Source organism: Hippocampus guttulatus, chromosome 5, assembly GCF_054856545.1.
Source record: "Hippocampus guttulatus isolate MCC_2025c chromosome 5, RoL_Hgut_1.0, whole genome shotgun sequence".
Classification (NCBI taxonomy): domain Eukaryota; kingdom Metazoa; phylum Chordata; class Actinopteri; order Syngnathiformes; family Syngnathidae; genus Hippocampus; species Hippocampus guttulatus.
Window position 1 is genome coordinate 5,773,924 of NC_141265.1, and position 16,020 is coordinate 5,789,943.

General features: G+C 40.5%; 3 protein-coding genes across 4 annotated transcripts in view; all 3 read left to right on the forward strand.

Moving 5' to 3' along the window:
• ssbp2a (single stranded DNA binding protein 2a) overlaps window positions 1-5,745 on the forward strand; it is a 56,439-nt gene extending 50,694 nt beyond the window's left edge. The window contains exons 6-17 of one of the 2 annotated variants that reach the window (XM_086110464.1): window positions 16-75; window positions 189-255; window positions 325-395; window positions 475-542; window positions 2,204-2,252; window positions 2,423-2,458; window positions 3,128-3,182; window positions 3,254-3,324; window positions 3,458-3,536; window positions 3,617-3,645; window positions 3,724-3,822; window positions 4,345-5,745. In XM_086110464.1, the coding sequence (XP_085966590.1) occupies window positions 16-75; window positions 189-255; window positions 325-395; window positions 475-542; window positions 2,204-2,252; window positions 2,423-2,458; window positions 3,128-3,182; window positions 3,254-3,324; window positions 3,458-3,536; window positions 3,617-3,645; window positions 3,724-3,822; window positions 4,345-4,374 (714 nt within the window). In that variant the 3' untranslated portion in view covers window positions 4,375-5,745. Of the gene's footprint in view, window positions 1-15; window positions 76-188; window positions 256-324; window positions 396-474; window positions 543-2,203; window positions 2,253-2,422; window positions 2,459-3,127; window positions 3,183-3,253; window positions 3,325-3,457; window positions 3,537-3,616; window positions 3,646-3,723 lie in introns of both variants that reach the window. The other variant, XM_086110462.1, reaches the window with a different exon arrangement.
• Window positions 5,746-8,984: 3,239 nt separating this feature from the next.
• Window positions 8,985-13,138, forward strand: LOC147204737 (uncharacterized). The gene is made up of 6 exons (XM_086111407.1): window positions 8,985-9,180; window positions 11,297-11,439; window positions 11,512-11,579; window positions 12,452-12,580; window positions 12,668-12,763; window positions 12,845-13,138. The coding sequence occupies exons 1-6, from the start codon at window positions 9,070-9,072 to the stop codon at window positions 12,913-12,915; spliced, it is 618 nt and encodes a 205-aa protein (XP_085967533.1). The 5' UTR covers window positions 8,985-9,069; the 3' UTR covers window positions 12,916-13,138.
• A 206-nt stretch (window positions 13,139-13,344) lies between these two features.
• Window positions 13,345-15,971, forward strand: LOC147204738 (uncharacterized). The gene is made up of 6 exons (XM_086111408.1): window positions 13,345-13,680; window positions 14,298-14,443; window positions 14,517-14,578; window positions 15,292-15,402; window positions 15,491-15,592; window positions 15,674-15,971. Exons 1-6 carry the CDS (start codon window positions 13,570-13,572, stop codon window positions 15,706-15,708), a joined length of 567 nt encoding a protein of 188 aa, XP_085967534.1. The 5' UTR covers window positions 13,345-13,569; the 3' UTR covers window positions 15,709-15,971.
• Window positions 15,972-16,020: the final 49 nt, after the last annotated feature.

The following is a 16,020-nucleotide window of genomic DNA, read 5'->3' on the forward strand; positions in this document are numbered from 1 at the left end:
ATCTCCTTGTTACAGCCTTTTATGTCCCCTCGATACCCGGGAGGACCCAGACCACCCCTCAGATTACCCAATCAGGTACGTACTACAGCGACCCCTGTCGGCAGGCTCAAATACAGCACCGGCGAAGAGGAAAAGGTCATCAGCATGTGTGGAAGTGATCCGAGTGATGAATTGGCTCTTGTCTGCAGGGGCTTGGTGGTGTGCCAGGAAGTCAGCCAATGTTGCCCAGTGGCATGGACCCCACAAGACAGCAAGGTGGGTCCAGGTAGATAAATACATGCATGGATGGCCACTTACACATTATGACTTTTACCTGTGTTCTAGCTCACCCGAATATGGGGGGGCCAATGCAGCGGATGACGCCACCTAGGGGCATGGTGCCACTCGGGCCGCAGGTGTGTATGTGTGTATGATCCCTTTGTTGGCAACTCTCTTTTAGTCTTAAACACTGCTTCGGTTGTCTTGTGTTTGTAGAGCTATGGAGGAGGGATGAGGCCGCCACTGAATGCACTAGTTGGGCCTGGGATGCCGGGCATCAACATGTAAGTGGTACAAATGGAGTGGACACCTTTTTGTATTGAAGTTTAAAAAATATATAACTGTGTCAAATATTTCTAATAGCTGTTTTAATCATAAAATAAGGATTAATTCTCATTTTGGATGTATTTTTTCAATTGATCTCATTATAAGATAAGATAAGAAAAAACCTTTATTAGTCTCGCAATGGAGAAATTCCCGATTCACAGCAGCAAAGTTATGAAAGGAAGAAGTAGAACAACAAAATATAGGAGCTGCTGGAAAGGCAGCCACTCACGCGGCGCCATTTTGAAGTCAAAATAACAAAAATAACACAACACAACACATAGGACACAGACAGTCGTGCAATCTTCACCACTTTTCTGCATACACTTTGTTGTCTGAAGCAGTTATAGATGAAAGAGGAGAGGATCAGTGTCCTTTCACCAGTGGATCAGAGACGCTGAAAATGTGCACACGTCTGCTACAAGCTAAGTTTTGAAAGCAAACGCGAAGCTATAGCGTCCATTGACGAAAAAGAGATTGGCTCACATCTCCTGTCCCATGTAAATCCACTTCAATTCCAAGCCGCGACTCCCAGTTCCACATCCGCATCGGCGCTCAGCGCTAACGCTCCTTTCTTCTCATCATCGGCTCCTCAAGCCTTACATCCATCCAGCCGCAGACCGTTCAACAGCACCGATCTCTCCGCTGAACAAAGCGGGGCTGTGAAAAATGCTGCCCATTACAGGCGCAAGACACAAGCGCCCCGGACTGTCCAGCAACGACAGTCAAATGGCGCCGACATTCCTCCCAGGCAAAAACAGTGTTGGTATATCCATGCTGCCGAGAAGGCGCAACCACCAAGCACAGAGTTTCCTCCTTGATGAATGTCGTGGCCAAAAAGCAAAGTGACAAAACAAACCAAAAAACAACAAAAAAAGCAAGGCTCACAAGAGCACTTGCCGACGGCTGCCTACTCGGGCGCCATCTTGACTTCTTGACTTATGAATCAGACTAGTCAACAGCAAATTTTAATCAGAAATGATTTTGTGTCCCTTCATGGATTTTGGACACTATTTTAAAATATGTTTGTTTTTTATTCCGGCACGTCAGGTTTTTGAGATAAGTTTGACCTATAACAGCTTGCGCTATACAGATTTTCCTGTGTTGCAATTCATAGCCATGTTTCAGAAAAAAATTCCACCTCATGCTGAACTTAACCCTCAAATCAAATCAAATATATGAACGTAAAACATGTAACATATTACTGTTATTAAATATTATTTTACTTATTATTGTTCTTATTATTACTATTATTATTAGGCAAACCTGGTAAAAGAAAAAAAAACGAAAGCAGATTGGGAATCAGTGCAAAATAATCATCTAGAGAGGTTTACTTGAATGCATCTATTTCTGTATTGTACGATTTACAATAAATTCATTATACAATTACTGAATAAGAAAACTAAATGCAAAATCAATAAGTGCTTTTCAAATAACACATTTCACCTCTCCCACTGAATGAAATCATTCGGTTTTTCTTCAATGTGTGTGTGTGTGTGTGTTCGCACACGCACTTTTGTTTGTGTGTGTGCTCTCTGGCTATAACTGAGCGTGTCTTTGCCAATTCAGTCCAATCCATCTGAAACAATGGCTGAGACTCAAGTGTGTATGTGCATTCCAGGGGGCCGGGAGGTGGGAGACCCTGGCCAAATCCTCCAAATTCAAACTCTGTGAGTGGTACACTAATTACACTCATCTTCAATTTTTGTTGAACATGACCTGATTTTATGTTAAATGTTCTGCAAAGCACTTTGTTCCAGCTGCTGCTGTTGCGAAAGCGCTCTCGAAATAAACATGTATTGCATTGTATCGTTTACACAGTCGTTGCATGTCTTTCCAGACTCCTTATTCGTCTGCATCTCCAGGCAGTTATGTGGTATGTATAGTTAATCTCGAGGGTTTGATTTTTACGGTATGCAAGTACGCTGCAGGTTTTGTTTGTTTCTCCCGGAACATTAGAAAACACAAATACACATGCAGTACAACTGGACTCATTTCACAAAATGCGCCAGTTTGGCCAATAATGACCAATTCTCAAAAAGTGGTTTCAAACTGCTTACCGCCACTGCCAGTTGAGGTTTTGAGTCAAATAAAACATAAATCACCCCACATCCTTGTTTTTTTGAATGCTCGATTCCATGTGAAATAGTCGCCTGAACGATCCATAAAGCAGGCCGACTAAGAGTGAAAATTCATGCCGCTCCAGGTTAGTCACTCTGAACCAAGCTAGGTCGACCAAATGCATTTTATTTGCTGATTTTGAAACAAACCCGTGGCCCACCGGGAATTTTCCAGTCCCTCCAGAGGGCCCACTCCGGGCCTGCGTCATGGCAACGCTATACAATTGTTTCTTGGCAGATCGGCAGCTATGGAAAGTATCTCATTCCAGACACCTGCATTTGCTTTACATCTGACTTTACTGAGCGCAAGATATGCGTGGAAATGAACTAATCAGTAATTCCCGAATTCCTGTTGTCAAATGTCCACCCCGCATTCTGAGGCATACTGAAATGGTTCTCATAGCCCTTTTTTAAACAAATTTCAGGGACCTCCGGGAGGAGGGGGACCACCCGGTACCCCAATCATGCCAAGCCCAGCAGGTAAAATATGCAAGTATGTGTCTGTGTCGCTCCCTCCTTTTATCATCACTTTGCAATTTCCCCCCCAACAGATTCAACCAACTCTGGAGACAACATGTACACGATGATCAGCACAGGTCCCCCAGGTGGCAGTCGACCAAATGTGAGTTCTTGCTATTTTTATGACGTCTGTGTGAACCTGGCTTGCATTTAACACGAGAATGTAAAAAACTATTATTGTCACTTTGTAATCTTTATGACCTGAGCGTCACTTTCCGCTGTGTGCATGTCCTCAGTTCCCTATGGGTGCAGGAGGTGACGGCCCATTAGGGGGAATGGCTGGAATGGAGCCTCATCACATGAATGGATCATTAGGTACAAGAACAAAGGGATCTCATTTGTCAAATAATTAGTCGAGAGATATGTTCATGACTTATGTCATGTGCTTTACTCAGGGTCTGGCGATATGGACAGTCTCCCAAAGGTAAGATAACATTTTATACACCCCGGGGGTTACTTCACGCAAGTGCTCTTTATTATCTGGCTCGTTATGTTTACTCAGAACTCGCCAGGTAATCTGAGTATGAGTAACCAGCCAGGAACCCCCAGAGAGGATGGAGAGATGACCGGAAACTTCCTCAACCCTTTTCAGAGTGAAAGTGTGAGTTTGTCAACTGCGGAGGGCAATGATGCTGTCAAATTAACCCTTTCAGGGACAGCGGTTACGACAGTGGACGGTTTGTTTTCAGGTTACAGGGTGCATGAAAGAGGTTAAGCAACAATAAAATGCCACAAGCACAGTGGTTTTTTTCTGACAGAAGTAATCCATATAAGAGCTATCTGAGCTCAGCCTACTAAAATTTTATCCATTTCATAATATATACTTTGTATGTCAATAAATGCCTTCAACAGAGATTTTTTTTTTTTACATTGAAACTTTATATCTAAAGGCTTGTGTGTATGTTAAAAATTGTGGCTACGAGACAATCCGTCAAAAATAAGTATTTTTTTAAAAAACTTTTTTTTAGCTATTTGTGAGCTATTTTTAGAGCAAGCCCGCGCGCTACTTGCGGGGTCCTTGGGGGCTACATGGTGCCAGCGAGCACCACGGTGGTGACCCCCCCAATGTAGAGCAACATCAGATAAAGTTATCTGACAAAATGTCTTTCATGCCTCTGCACAGTATTCTCCAAACATGACCATGAGCGTGTGAAGACGAGGCCAGCAGCCCGTTAGCTTACCTGCTGCCAGCCTTTGACAAAAAGCAACGGATCACATCTGATGTCACGTCGGCCCGTGACTCCTCCTCCTCGCCCCTTGACCTCCCCAATCAGGGGCGGGGGGAGGGGGGGAGGGCTTTGTCCTAACACTACCCCACTTTTCCCTGATGTTTGTCTCATCTAACTTGCCCCATTCCAAATAACCACTTTGGCCACACGGCGATTCCCCTTCTGCAACTACGCGACTGTACAAAGGAAACAATGGAGACACATGGAGGAAAATCTGAGGATGTTTGAGTGCGGACTTTTCCTGCCTTGCAGAAACTACGGCCAGCATCCTATTTATTTTAAAGTTTAAAGGCAGTTCACATGGTTAACGCTTCTGTAACCGATTGTCACCATGGACTTTTTTTTTAACTAGCGTTTCTCATAAGAGAATTAAGGACACTTTGCCTTGACGTTTATTTGATTGACTACAGATTTTTATGTTTTCTTTTCTCCATTTGTTTGTCCATCCAGTCACACTGTGTATTTCAAAACATAACATACTAATATATATGTGTATTCATTTTGAACTCTAAAAAGAAGCCATTTTTAAGATAAACAGAATCCGATTGTGGCTTTTCTTTACTCAGTAATTCTTTTTGTTTAATGTGGCCCCTGACGTGTGTTCTCTGAACTTTGATGCCAAATAATCAACAATATTCAGTACAAGTTGCTCAATGGGTGCAACTGCACACGTACAGTACATTCCACTTGGCTATTTGCTTTGGGTTCCCACATTGGAATTATTCACAGATATGAGACAACGCAAAAAGATTTCGCAATGAAAACTTCAACTCATCATCCGATCAAACTGTGACATCAATGTGGACAAAAAGGCTGGGTTGGTACAGAACGTGGGATTGTTTCTAATATATGTTTTTTTTAATGTTTTATTTATGGTGTACAAAAGATCCACATGCCTGTGAACATCCTCCCTCCGCATTCCTAACTGCAAAGTGTAAAGCCCACAAATGTAGCTCCCTGTCTTGTATGTGTATTTGATATTATGATTCAGATTATTTAATGAAAATTCTTACTGCTTTTGGAAAGGGTGGAGTGATGATGATGCAATGTGACAAACTTAACAGAGATGAGTTTATTTGTGTGTGTGTGTGTGTTTTTTTTTTAAATAAGTTTGAAGCCATAGGTGCGGGTACAAGATGGCACATTTGTAAATCGGACCATGTTTGGTGGCAGTACGTTGAACTCCATTTGTGATGTGTTCACTTCTTTTTTTATTCTTGTATTCAGTTTTTGTAAATATACAGAGAAGTATTTCATGGTTTTGAATATGCTGTTATAAAGCTTCTCTTCCCTCAGCCAATGTCTCATCTCTTTTCTCTTTATTCCCTTGTGTGTTTAGTATTAATTTTCCTCCTCAATCGTGACTACAGTGGTGCATGTGTCCCGATGTGGAATATAATGGAAAACTTTTGCACTTCAGAGCACCACTAAAGTTGTATGCAAACGTATAATGACTTAGCCTTTTGGACTGTAATTATCTTGTCACCATGTTAGCATGAGACCGCCGACATCACGGCATGCACTGAATTCATTGTCCCATTAAAAAGCAACACAAAAAAACACTTTGGCCTAAAACAACTTTGCTTTCATAAATGTGGATGCTACACTGTCTTTTAGGAATTAAGTATAGTGTCTCTATCAATATCATGGAGACCCAGGATGGCCTAATTTTGTCGTCTAAAAGCCCATATACCTCTGTTAGCATGGGTGCAAACTTTAGAGTGGAACACAAAACACTAATGTCCTTTATATATATATATATATATATATGTATACCAGTGGCGGGCCGTGCATTTCAACCTTAGGCCTTCAGTGACGTCACATACATACACAATATAGGCTCGTCAAGCAGCACTTAATTTCAGGAGCATTTAAAACCATCAAGTATGCATTCACAATTAAGAGCAGGGAACTAATTTTACAGATATTGTCAAAAATAAAAAGATGATTTAAAAATACCAAATAAAATGCCACCCAAATTCATACCTGTCAACTTTTCGGAGGGCCAACCTGTATAAACTACCAAAAAAATCCTTATAAAGAGCAAAAAATCCTTATAACATACCAAAGCATTTTATATGTCAAAATAACGGCAGAAAAAAAACCCCACGAAATTTTCAATGATATTTATTGTAGATCTCCATAATACAATGTCTGGTTAATGTCTAATCATCATTCTACTTAGTGGCATTTCTGTGTTCAGAGTTGTATTCCTGCGTTACTTTTTTCACCAACTCCAAATCATTTGGAGTTGGTGAAAAAAAACCCGGAAATTTTCAGAATCCGTATGATTTGTGCGATACGGCCATATACGTAAGATTCACCACAAAATCCGTATGAACTACGGCTAAACCGTATGAGTTGACAGGTATGCAAATTACGCTGTGTGATCTTAAACAAGTCTGTCCAATAAATTGCGCAATGTCGCAGTTTCATCTAAGACACCAACCAAACAATAACAAAACAATCTATTCTTTGAAAATAAAGTAAACAGATCATTTGCATTTTGAAAATCGGCGATACAACAGCAAATAACTGAAAATGTTGAGCAGCTGAGATTGAACGAACTTTCGTGCACGAAGGTGACTACAATGCGCCATTATAAATTGCAGGTGAGCAGATTTAGTTGACCCATTTTTGTATCTTTGTCATTTTATTTCGTTACCATTAATTTAATACTAACGAAATAAAAAGACAAGAAGAAATGTAAAATAAAATTCATTTACTCACCAATGTAGTGCCTGTTCACTGAAGTGCAGATCTACGCGAGTGTCCCCAAACGTTTTTAAACGCACCGTAGCTTGTAAGTGCACAGCCGTGCTCTGATGTTTCCTTGCTGCCTTGGTAAAACAATCCAGTGTGGCTCCAAACACCAAATCGGTCCGTTGCAAGCAATAGGCATTCCCAGCAGTACAATTTGCAGCGTTTCTCGGAGGCTGTGAGCCACGGGTACCGTTCATAATTGCTCGTCTGAAAATGACGGACAAAGCCTTTTCCTTGCTGGGACAGACTAGCTAGCGCAGGAGTTGGGCAACCTCTTCGCACAATATCCAGCTTTTCGTGGAAGACCCGCCTTGAAAATTGAGTGGAAAGTAGTTCTGCAACCAGATCAACGTCTTCTCCTTCGGCCATTTGGGGTTAAAATGCAGTGAATGCTCTCGCAGGCGCTAATCCAATCTTTTTTCTTTTTTTTTTTAAGAATCTTTATTGAACAAGTCAGGATATAATTCTCAGTAAACAGAAAAAGCGTTTATCCAATCACCGAACGCGCATGGCCAGTCTCGACGTAAACCCTTCTCGCTGGCCCTAGTACGCAGTCGAGTCAGATCACGAGTCGAAGACTCGTGATAGACTCGTGATCTGATTGGCTATTGCAACCTGACTGTGCCCGTTCACTTAAAGCGCACAGGGGCCAGCTCTGTTTAATATGAAGGCCCCGAGCAAGTTTAATTTACCTGGCAACACAAGATATCTGAAATATGATTGGTTAAAAACTCTACCATAATAAATAAGTTATTTATCGAGTGGCTTTCAATGTTATTTAAAACAAACAAATTTAATTTATGTTATTCTCAGAAAAGTAAATTTATTAAATTTACTTTTCTGAGAATATTTAGGCCAGCAGAGAAGGCCTTGCTGGCCTCCCTGACGGAATGCCACTGATGTATACACACATACACACATCCGTCTTTCTCAATAGATTGATAGAGGCTGTGTGTGTGTGTGTGTGTGTGTGTGTGTATGAGAGAGAGAGAGAGAGAGAGAGAGAGAGAGAGAGAGAGAGAGAGAGATTTGCTTCTATTTACATCGTTAGAGTTTGAAAAAAGTAACAAACCTATTCCGACAAGTAAGGAGTAGAATTACTGATGTCAAATTTAGGAAGTAAAAGTAAAAGGCCGTCAAAATATAAGTAGTCATACGTATAAAGTGCACATACCTAAAAAGAAAATTGACTTGAGTATCTGTACTTCCTTTACCGCCCACCTCTGTAAAAATATGAATGCATGTAACATACAAATTTTCGGTCCTCCGTAGGTTCAAAAAGCCCTTTGGAACTTAAATCAGATGCAGACGCCAGAAAGAAGAGATACAGCCAACCTAAGCAAAGTGAACCAACATGATGAGATGTCATGATGACACTTGGACATAATGAGTGCACACACAAAAACTAAATGAGTATGAAAAAAAAACGTTTTCAGGGTTGGAAATTATTTGTGATTCAAACATGCCAGATATAAATAAAATATCTTATCTGTCACCTTGTTTTTGTTTTCTTTTTTATTGTTGTTGGTGGTGTTTTTTTTATGCTGCATGGTTTCTAGCCTGGGGCCCCTCAGGGGTCCCAAAATGCTCACTGTTTCACAACACATCTTAGTGTGCTTGTTGCAAGCAGCCTTCCTATTCATACACTGTCAGTCGGCTGTTACACAACAGGATGAATAGGACACAAGAGACTCTTGGCCACTGGCCATCAAATGTGAGGGGTGATCGTGGGTGTGTGTGGCTGTTTGTGTGTGTGTGTGTTCCAGTCCACTGTTATACAACACATCCCTGAGAGGCAACTTGCAGGCAGCCTCCTTAAGAGCTTCGCACTCTGTGGTGACCTCGCATCTTGAGCCATGTCTGCCCAGTTGCTGGCCGTTCTGCTTGCCTTCACCTCCCTGTGTGCTGCGTCTGAACCTGACTGCGAGGAGCTTGTTAAACCTCTGCAGCTGGACACTCACAGCCCTGTGAGTATTTGAGCGTGCTCAAAACCGGAATAATGTGTCCGGTGGTCTTTCATTGCATTTGTGTTTGTTATTATTATAGAGGTTTTCACGGATGGTAAGGTCTTCGGTTTTTTGTCTTCATTTCAAATACACACTCTTGAAAGGAAATAATTACCAGCCACGACAGTAGGTACGCCTTCAAAATTGAATGAGTTACTTTAAAAGAACAAAATCAACGTTAACCTTTTCAGGGATAGCGGTTCCTACCGTGGACATCTTATCATGTTATCAGGTTACAGGGTACATGAAAGAGTTGATTTTACTGCTATATCATGATTATATAAGTAATCATGTCATATTAAAATGAAAATCTTATTTCAACGTGTGCCTGATAGAAAGCTAACTTTTTGTTTTCATTGTGTTTGTGGTTAAACCATATCACGTTCCTGTAATAAACGCACTATTTTAGTGGCTAATGAGTGATGCTTTTGCTTTAATGATCTCTGGAGTGGAACCCAAAAAGTCAAACACAAGGAGTTCTGAGATGCTGGTTGACATGAAAAATAATTTTCCCAGTGGAAATAATGTAAAGTGAATTAATACAATACAATACAATACATGCTGAATTAAATTGCTGCTGGCTCAAATTGTCCCCATTATAAAATATTAACTGCAATTTATCAGCAACATTTTGGCATAATTTACTGTTATGCAAGAGTAAAAAAAAAATTGTCACTCTAATGTAAAAATAAATAAAATGGACTTAATTTATAAGTTGCCCCTTCGTTGACATCTTGTGTGATGTTTTGATTGATTTATTTGATCAATCAAGATCAATTAAGTAGCAGCACCTGTGGCTAAAGACAAACTATGGCAGGGTTTACTTTCTGGACCTGGATATAACACCTCTGTCAGATGGGAGGATTTGCATTTTGGCCGTCGTATTGCTTTTGGGAGATTTATTTAGCTTTGGCAGTTTCACTGTCCCATTTTACATGACTTATTTTTCCCAGAGGTGGGAATTTCGTGAGTACTGACGGAAGGTCCGTCAGTCGGTTACTGACGGACACCTGTTTTGTTGACGGTTAAGGGAAACTACGATCTAAATATTGACGGAAGTGAGATTTCTTCCAAGCAATGTATACGTCACCAACCAGGTCAAATACAAACAGACCTCTCACTCCATCGCTGACGGACTGCCGTTTTTCTTTGAGACGATTGCATTGACGACATATGTGTGTCAGAGTGGGTCTTCTTGTTTTCAGTAGGATCTCTATGGGGGATTGTGATGTCTAAGGAGGCGGGACCAGATGACATCACTGCACTGTATGACATAAAAAAATCTTTGAATGTAATATTTTACGTATGTGTATTCATTTGCATATAAAACCTTCTCTTTAATCTTGCTAAAATTATTCCTATTTAAGAAGAAGAAGTAAAAGAAGAAAAAGAAAAAGAGGAAGAAGCAAAAACCTATGTAACCTAGATGATGCAAGCTACTTGGATTGGATTTTACCCTTGGTCACACAATTCTGATGAAAGTTGGCCATTTTACGATTTTGTTTAAATTCACACTTTTTGGCATTCCAGGAGTTGAAACAGCTGCAGGCAGCCGCCAGTTCAATACATTAGCAGATAAGTGAATGTTAAATATTTTATATGTGAGTGTATGTGTGTGGAAAGTTGTATTTTATAGAAGCTGATATTTTCCATACTCCATTTACAATTTTTATCACATTGGATCACCTGTTGGACGATGACATGTTTTTGTTGTTGTTTTGTTTTGTTTTGTTGCTTGTTTGGAGTTTTTTTGAAGGGAGTGGGTGTACTGACAATTGACCGACTACCCGAATGGTGAAATTTACCGAGAAGCGATGAAGGAAGTACGGTAAAAATAACATGACGAACTGACCGACTCACGATGACAATCTGGTTTGGCTTGAAAAAAATGATGGACTGAAAAATGGGTGCCCTGGCTGCTGATGGATGATGGAGATTTTGTAAAGACCAACTTAAAATTTTCCCATTGATAATGACGTGATTCCGATTTTTTTTAAACTTTCTTCACATCTGGGAATGTTGTTTTATAATATGCATTAAAAAAATATCACTTGGCTCAGTCTGTGGTCTGTTTCAGATCTTCGGGAAATGGGTTCTCCATGTGAGCTCATGGGACAAACCAGGCCTGAAGAGTGACCTGGTGGCAGCCAACAGCTCGTGGATCGAATTGTCACCATCCTCCCAGAGTGGGAGCATCTCCCTCTACTGGGCTGACCGTCTGTAAGCACACTCCACTCGCTGCAACATTTGCTTCCAAACGGATCAACTCTGATTCCGCTTTTGATCTTACAGGAATGAAAATAAATGCCTTCAGGGGTCAGCTGATGTCACCGTCTCCGGAATGACCAGTCACACCACCTGTAGGCATCATCTCATATCTACTTGAATGCATCATCTCTTATTCATTTCGTGTTGCATCCAGAAGCATTTGGAGTATTTGAAGTCATTCAATTATGCACACTGCTATTTTTTTATTTTTTATTTTTTGCCTTAACAATGAACACTAGGGATCGAAGCAATTGACACCCGCACTACAAAGAATGTTTGTCTTATAGAGGCCACAAGATGGTGGCAAAGCACAATGTGAGGCGCTTCATCTCACTCAAACATAGTTCCTTACCATTTGGAATTGAGGCCAAAACGTTCAAGTTTGTATTCACTGGATCATTAAAAAAAAAAAGAATTGTGGGAAAATATGATATGAGCAGTTCAAAGTAGCAGTCAGTGCTCACACAAAAGAAAAAAGAAGTCAATAAAAGCCTCCTAGAAGAGCTGGAATTGATCGTGGTCTATCAGAGGCACTTCAAATGGCGGCAAATGTGTCATGACTCTCATTTATCATGAATTTGAATGTTTCGTGTTCATTCTGAAGAAAGCGGGTGTGCACACCTGTGCACCCACATAATCACAGTTGTTTATTTTTACTCGTACTCGGAAACAAAAAAGAAAAAAAGAATTTCAATGAGGTACAAGTTGCAATACTGGTGGAAAAAGCTTTCAAGTAATTGATCTTGGTCTCATTTTTTTACTGGAACAAAAACCTGGCATGAGAACAGGGTTGTGTAGATTTTTTATTTCTGCTCTTATACTTTACTATACTGTATCCTATTACATAAACGTGTCCAAATACTCTACAAGATGTATGTTTATACTGTATAGGTTTGTGAAACATATTTAGAAATACCTATCGAGCTGATGTGGGATGCTATTTTTTTCCCCCATGTCCGCACAGTCAACATCAATAACCATACTTCCTATCATGAGGGCAAATATTACGCAACCTGCTCCGACTGCCTCCTGTCCGAAGACACCACCCTCCTCCCCGATGGCAAATCGAAGGGCCGATACCTTTTCCTCTTTAGTATGTCTTTCTTCAAATGCGTCATCGCTTATTACTGCAGAAAGGAATCAACCCCTAAAGCTGTATTTCTGTTGATGCCTTTCAAAGCCCGAACTGGTAAACTGGAGCCATCCGAATTGGAGACCTTCAAGAAACAGGCCGTGTGTCTGAATTTCCCCCCAGAATTCTACTTTTCGGACTCAGGTGCGTTTGTTTGTTTTACATTTATGTCATCTCTCGTCTGAGTAACTCTCATGTGTCATAGCTCGGTCGGTCTCGTTTCAGATCTCTGTCCGGATGACAGGAAGACCGGTGCAACCAGTGAAGGAGAAGAGCCTACTGGTTCTGCAAAATAAAATGCCGCACATGAACCGTCAAACAAATATGTCGTACTAAACAAACTAAATGTTCGCATGTGACTTTGTGAAGTGGAATAACCTTGTAGACATGTAAAACTTGATAGCTTTGTGTCGATGGTTTTTTTTTTTAGGAGGGGGGGGGTTAATAAATGGATCTCTGCATCCTTATTACGGTAGTGAACACCGGTTAATTGTCGTGGAATTAAACAAATGCAATTCCTCTCTGTGCGGTTCTTTCTCAAAAGCCTCTGCATGAAAAAAAAAAAAGATGACACACTGTTCTTTACAAGAAACTTCGACAAAAAACGTTGCCTGGTAACTTTGCACCATCAAGGCCACATTGTCGCCCCAACACAAATCCTTTGCGGGAAAAACAACCTCCATTACACAACAGAAAGAGGAGTCGTGGCACTTCGCCCAGAGCCCATTCAAGGCCGACAGAGGACCTTTGAAATGGTCATTCAGCGTTTGGTGAAAGCACGTCTCCGCGTGATTATGCACAGTGCTCCTTAGTCCTTTGTGTGTGTAGAACACATCCTTTCTTTCCTTCTTACGCTACAAGTTTCCACCCCGTTTTTTTTTTAACTTTTTGAGAGTCCAGAGAGAAATCAGTGTTGGGTAGTGACACAGTTCCAGTAAGGCAGTGAGACCATGACTTGGCCTGTTTTTCATTTTTTGTTCGCTCTCGCTACACTTTGTGGGGCTTCCGCACCGGACTGCGGAGACCTGGTCCAACCTTTCTTGCCGGGAGACCCGCAGCTGGTAAATTAAGCCTTTGTATTCAAGTACTGTATTGTTATAAGAATAGCGTCAATTCATACTACACTGTAAAAAAAAAAAAAAAGTATTTATTTGGCATAAAACTGTAATTTCAGTTGTAAAAAAAAAAAAAAATTAATGATAAGCTGGAACCTGATAACATGATACGCTGTCCGCTGTAGTGACCGCTGTCCCAGTAAGGGTTAAAATATAAATCACTGACATTTATGGTAATCATGTTTGCGCAACAAAGCTAGCATTTATTATTATATTATTATCATTCCAACTTTTGAAACCTGATTTTAAACCTAATGCGATAGTACAGGGGTGTCAAACTCATTTTTTGTCGTGGGCGACATTATAATTACCGTTTGCCTTGGAGGGCCGCTATAATGAGGGCCTACTGTAATGAGGGGTTTGGTAACAAGAAAATGCTTTCAGTATGTCACTCATTTATTACATATGAAAATTTGAAAATTTGGTACAGATTTTAGCAAGCATTGTGGAAGTTGTCATCTTTGATTTGCTTTCGCGGGCCACTTAAAATGATGTAGTGGGCCGGATCTGGCCCCTCCGGCCTTGTGTTTGATACATATGCTATAGTATATTTTTTACTGCAGGTATTTGGTAAATGGGTGTATGTGATGGGAGCTGGTGACCCCCTGCCATACCACGAGGCGTTAGCGTCTTTGAAAAGCTCCTGGATCGACTTGTCCCAGACATCGGAAAGTAACATTGTGACATTGCGATATGGCGATTACAGCTTGTAAGTTGCTTGACGCAGTTGCGAGACCTGGTTTTGAAAAACTGCAAGTGATAATGAGATTGTTGTCCCGCAGCAATCGTTGCATTTTCGAGGAAGTCAACGTAACCGTTGTTGAACGCGTCGCCACATTTCGCAGTAAGTGGACTGCAAGATGGGTGAAAGTGTTCTACTTTACTTGATTTTAGTTACATTATACTGTGGTAAACGTCCTGTATATCGTTTAGGAATGTTCAAATATTACCGAAAGCATTGCCAGTTCAAGCATCTGGTAAATACAATTGTTTTTTGTAATTTGCTACGCGAAAGTAAAAAAAATAATAATTGGAAGTCAACTACTGTTACGGGACAGTCTGCCTTTGACTTGGGAGCTTCTAAAGTATATTCTATTGCGGTAGATCTCAAATTGCAACACGTCTACGCAGGCTGTCTCTAGTGGTACGCAAAAGAATCACGTACAGTTCAGTTGTATTTAACTTTTTAGTTTGAAGCATTTTTATTTAATCTTTTCACACTGCTTTGTTTCCAAATACTTCATTGGGTCAAATTTTAACTTAACTTTTATCTGCAATACATTCGATTTGGATCATTAAGTACGTTTTTGTTTTTTAAAGCACTGTGTAAATAAGTACTGAGGTGGTTTGAGAACCACTGTTCTATTGTAATTTGTTGTATTGTATTGGTAATTTTTTTTGAATCCACCTCTTTCATTAGGTCACAATGCTCGCGCACATCCTTTATGAGCCCAAAGTATCTTAACACTCTATTTGTTGTGACAGAAACATACGTATCGTACTGTATGTACAGTAAATAATCTTGCATCATGACCAGAACGTGTACATTTTCCAAAGAAAACCTAGCCGACCACAAAGGTTACATCCTGAGGACATGCTCCGACTGCCTCCTGTGGACAGGCAGCTTCCGAAACCATGATGTCACTGGACGGTTCATCCTGCAGTTCAGTAAGCATGCAACTCTCCCAATTTCTCTTTCTCTCTCACGTAGCAGGTCAATGCGCCTTTTTAAAATGCAATTTAATAACCTTCCCAGCACGGAGTGGAGCAATTGAACCCCAAGATGTCGAAGTGTTCAAGAAACAAATTAGCTGCCTAAACTTCCCGGAGATCTTCTATAAATATGACGGAATCACACGTGAGTGTTTTTTTTTTTTAAATAAGATGGAGATGATTCATGTTGACTTTTGTTTTGTCTTTATCTGTCTTCCTACTCCAGAGCTGTGTCCTGATGACAAGCAGGCCAAAGAGTGAGACACTTCAAGATGAGAGGAAACATTGAAAACTTATACAGTAGTTGCTCTGACAGAATGTATGCTCTATTCATCGTTCTCGTCCATTAAAGCCTCCTAGATCATGTGTAGCATGAGTGAAAGAAAAAAAACCCCATCATAACGTTGGGTACACCTTCAAAGATGAATTTGACACAAAATTTTAGAGTCTTATCGATAATTAAGCCTTATTTCATCTTTATAGGCCAAAGAAACATGTTTGGTAAATAAAAAATGGATGCTTGACTTTTGGGCAGTAATGCCATGTGATTCCTCCCAGCCAAAAAAAGTATAG

Excerpts from the sequence above, each read along its gene's own strand:
- LOC147204737 (XM_086111407.1), top strand. The coding sequence starts at position 9,070 with ATGTCTGCCCAGTTGCTGGCCGTTCTGCTTGCCTTCACCTCCCTGTGT. Across the intron at positions 11,440-11,511 it reads CTCTACTGGGCTGACCGTCT|GAATGAAAATAAATGCCTTC; the intron begins GTAAGCACACTC and ends TTGATCTTACAG. Across the intron at positions 11,580-12,451 it reads AATGACCAGTCACACCACCT|TCAACATCAATAACCATACT; the intron begins GTAGGCATCATC and ends ATGTCCGCACAG.
- LOC147204738 (XM_086111408.1), top strand. The coding sequence starts at position 13,570 with ATGACTTGGCCTGTTTTTCATTTTTTGTTCGCTCTCGCTACACTTTGT. Across the intron at positions 14,579-15,291 it reads ACGCGTCGCCACATTTCGCA|AAAACCTAGCCGACCACAAA; the intron begins GTAAGTGGACTG and ends CATTTTCCAAAG. Across the intron at positions 15,593-15,673 it reads TAAATATGACGGAATCACAC|AGCTGTGTCCTGATGACAAG; the intron begins GTGAGTGTTTTT and ends TTCCTACTCCAG.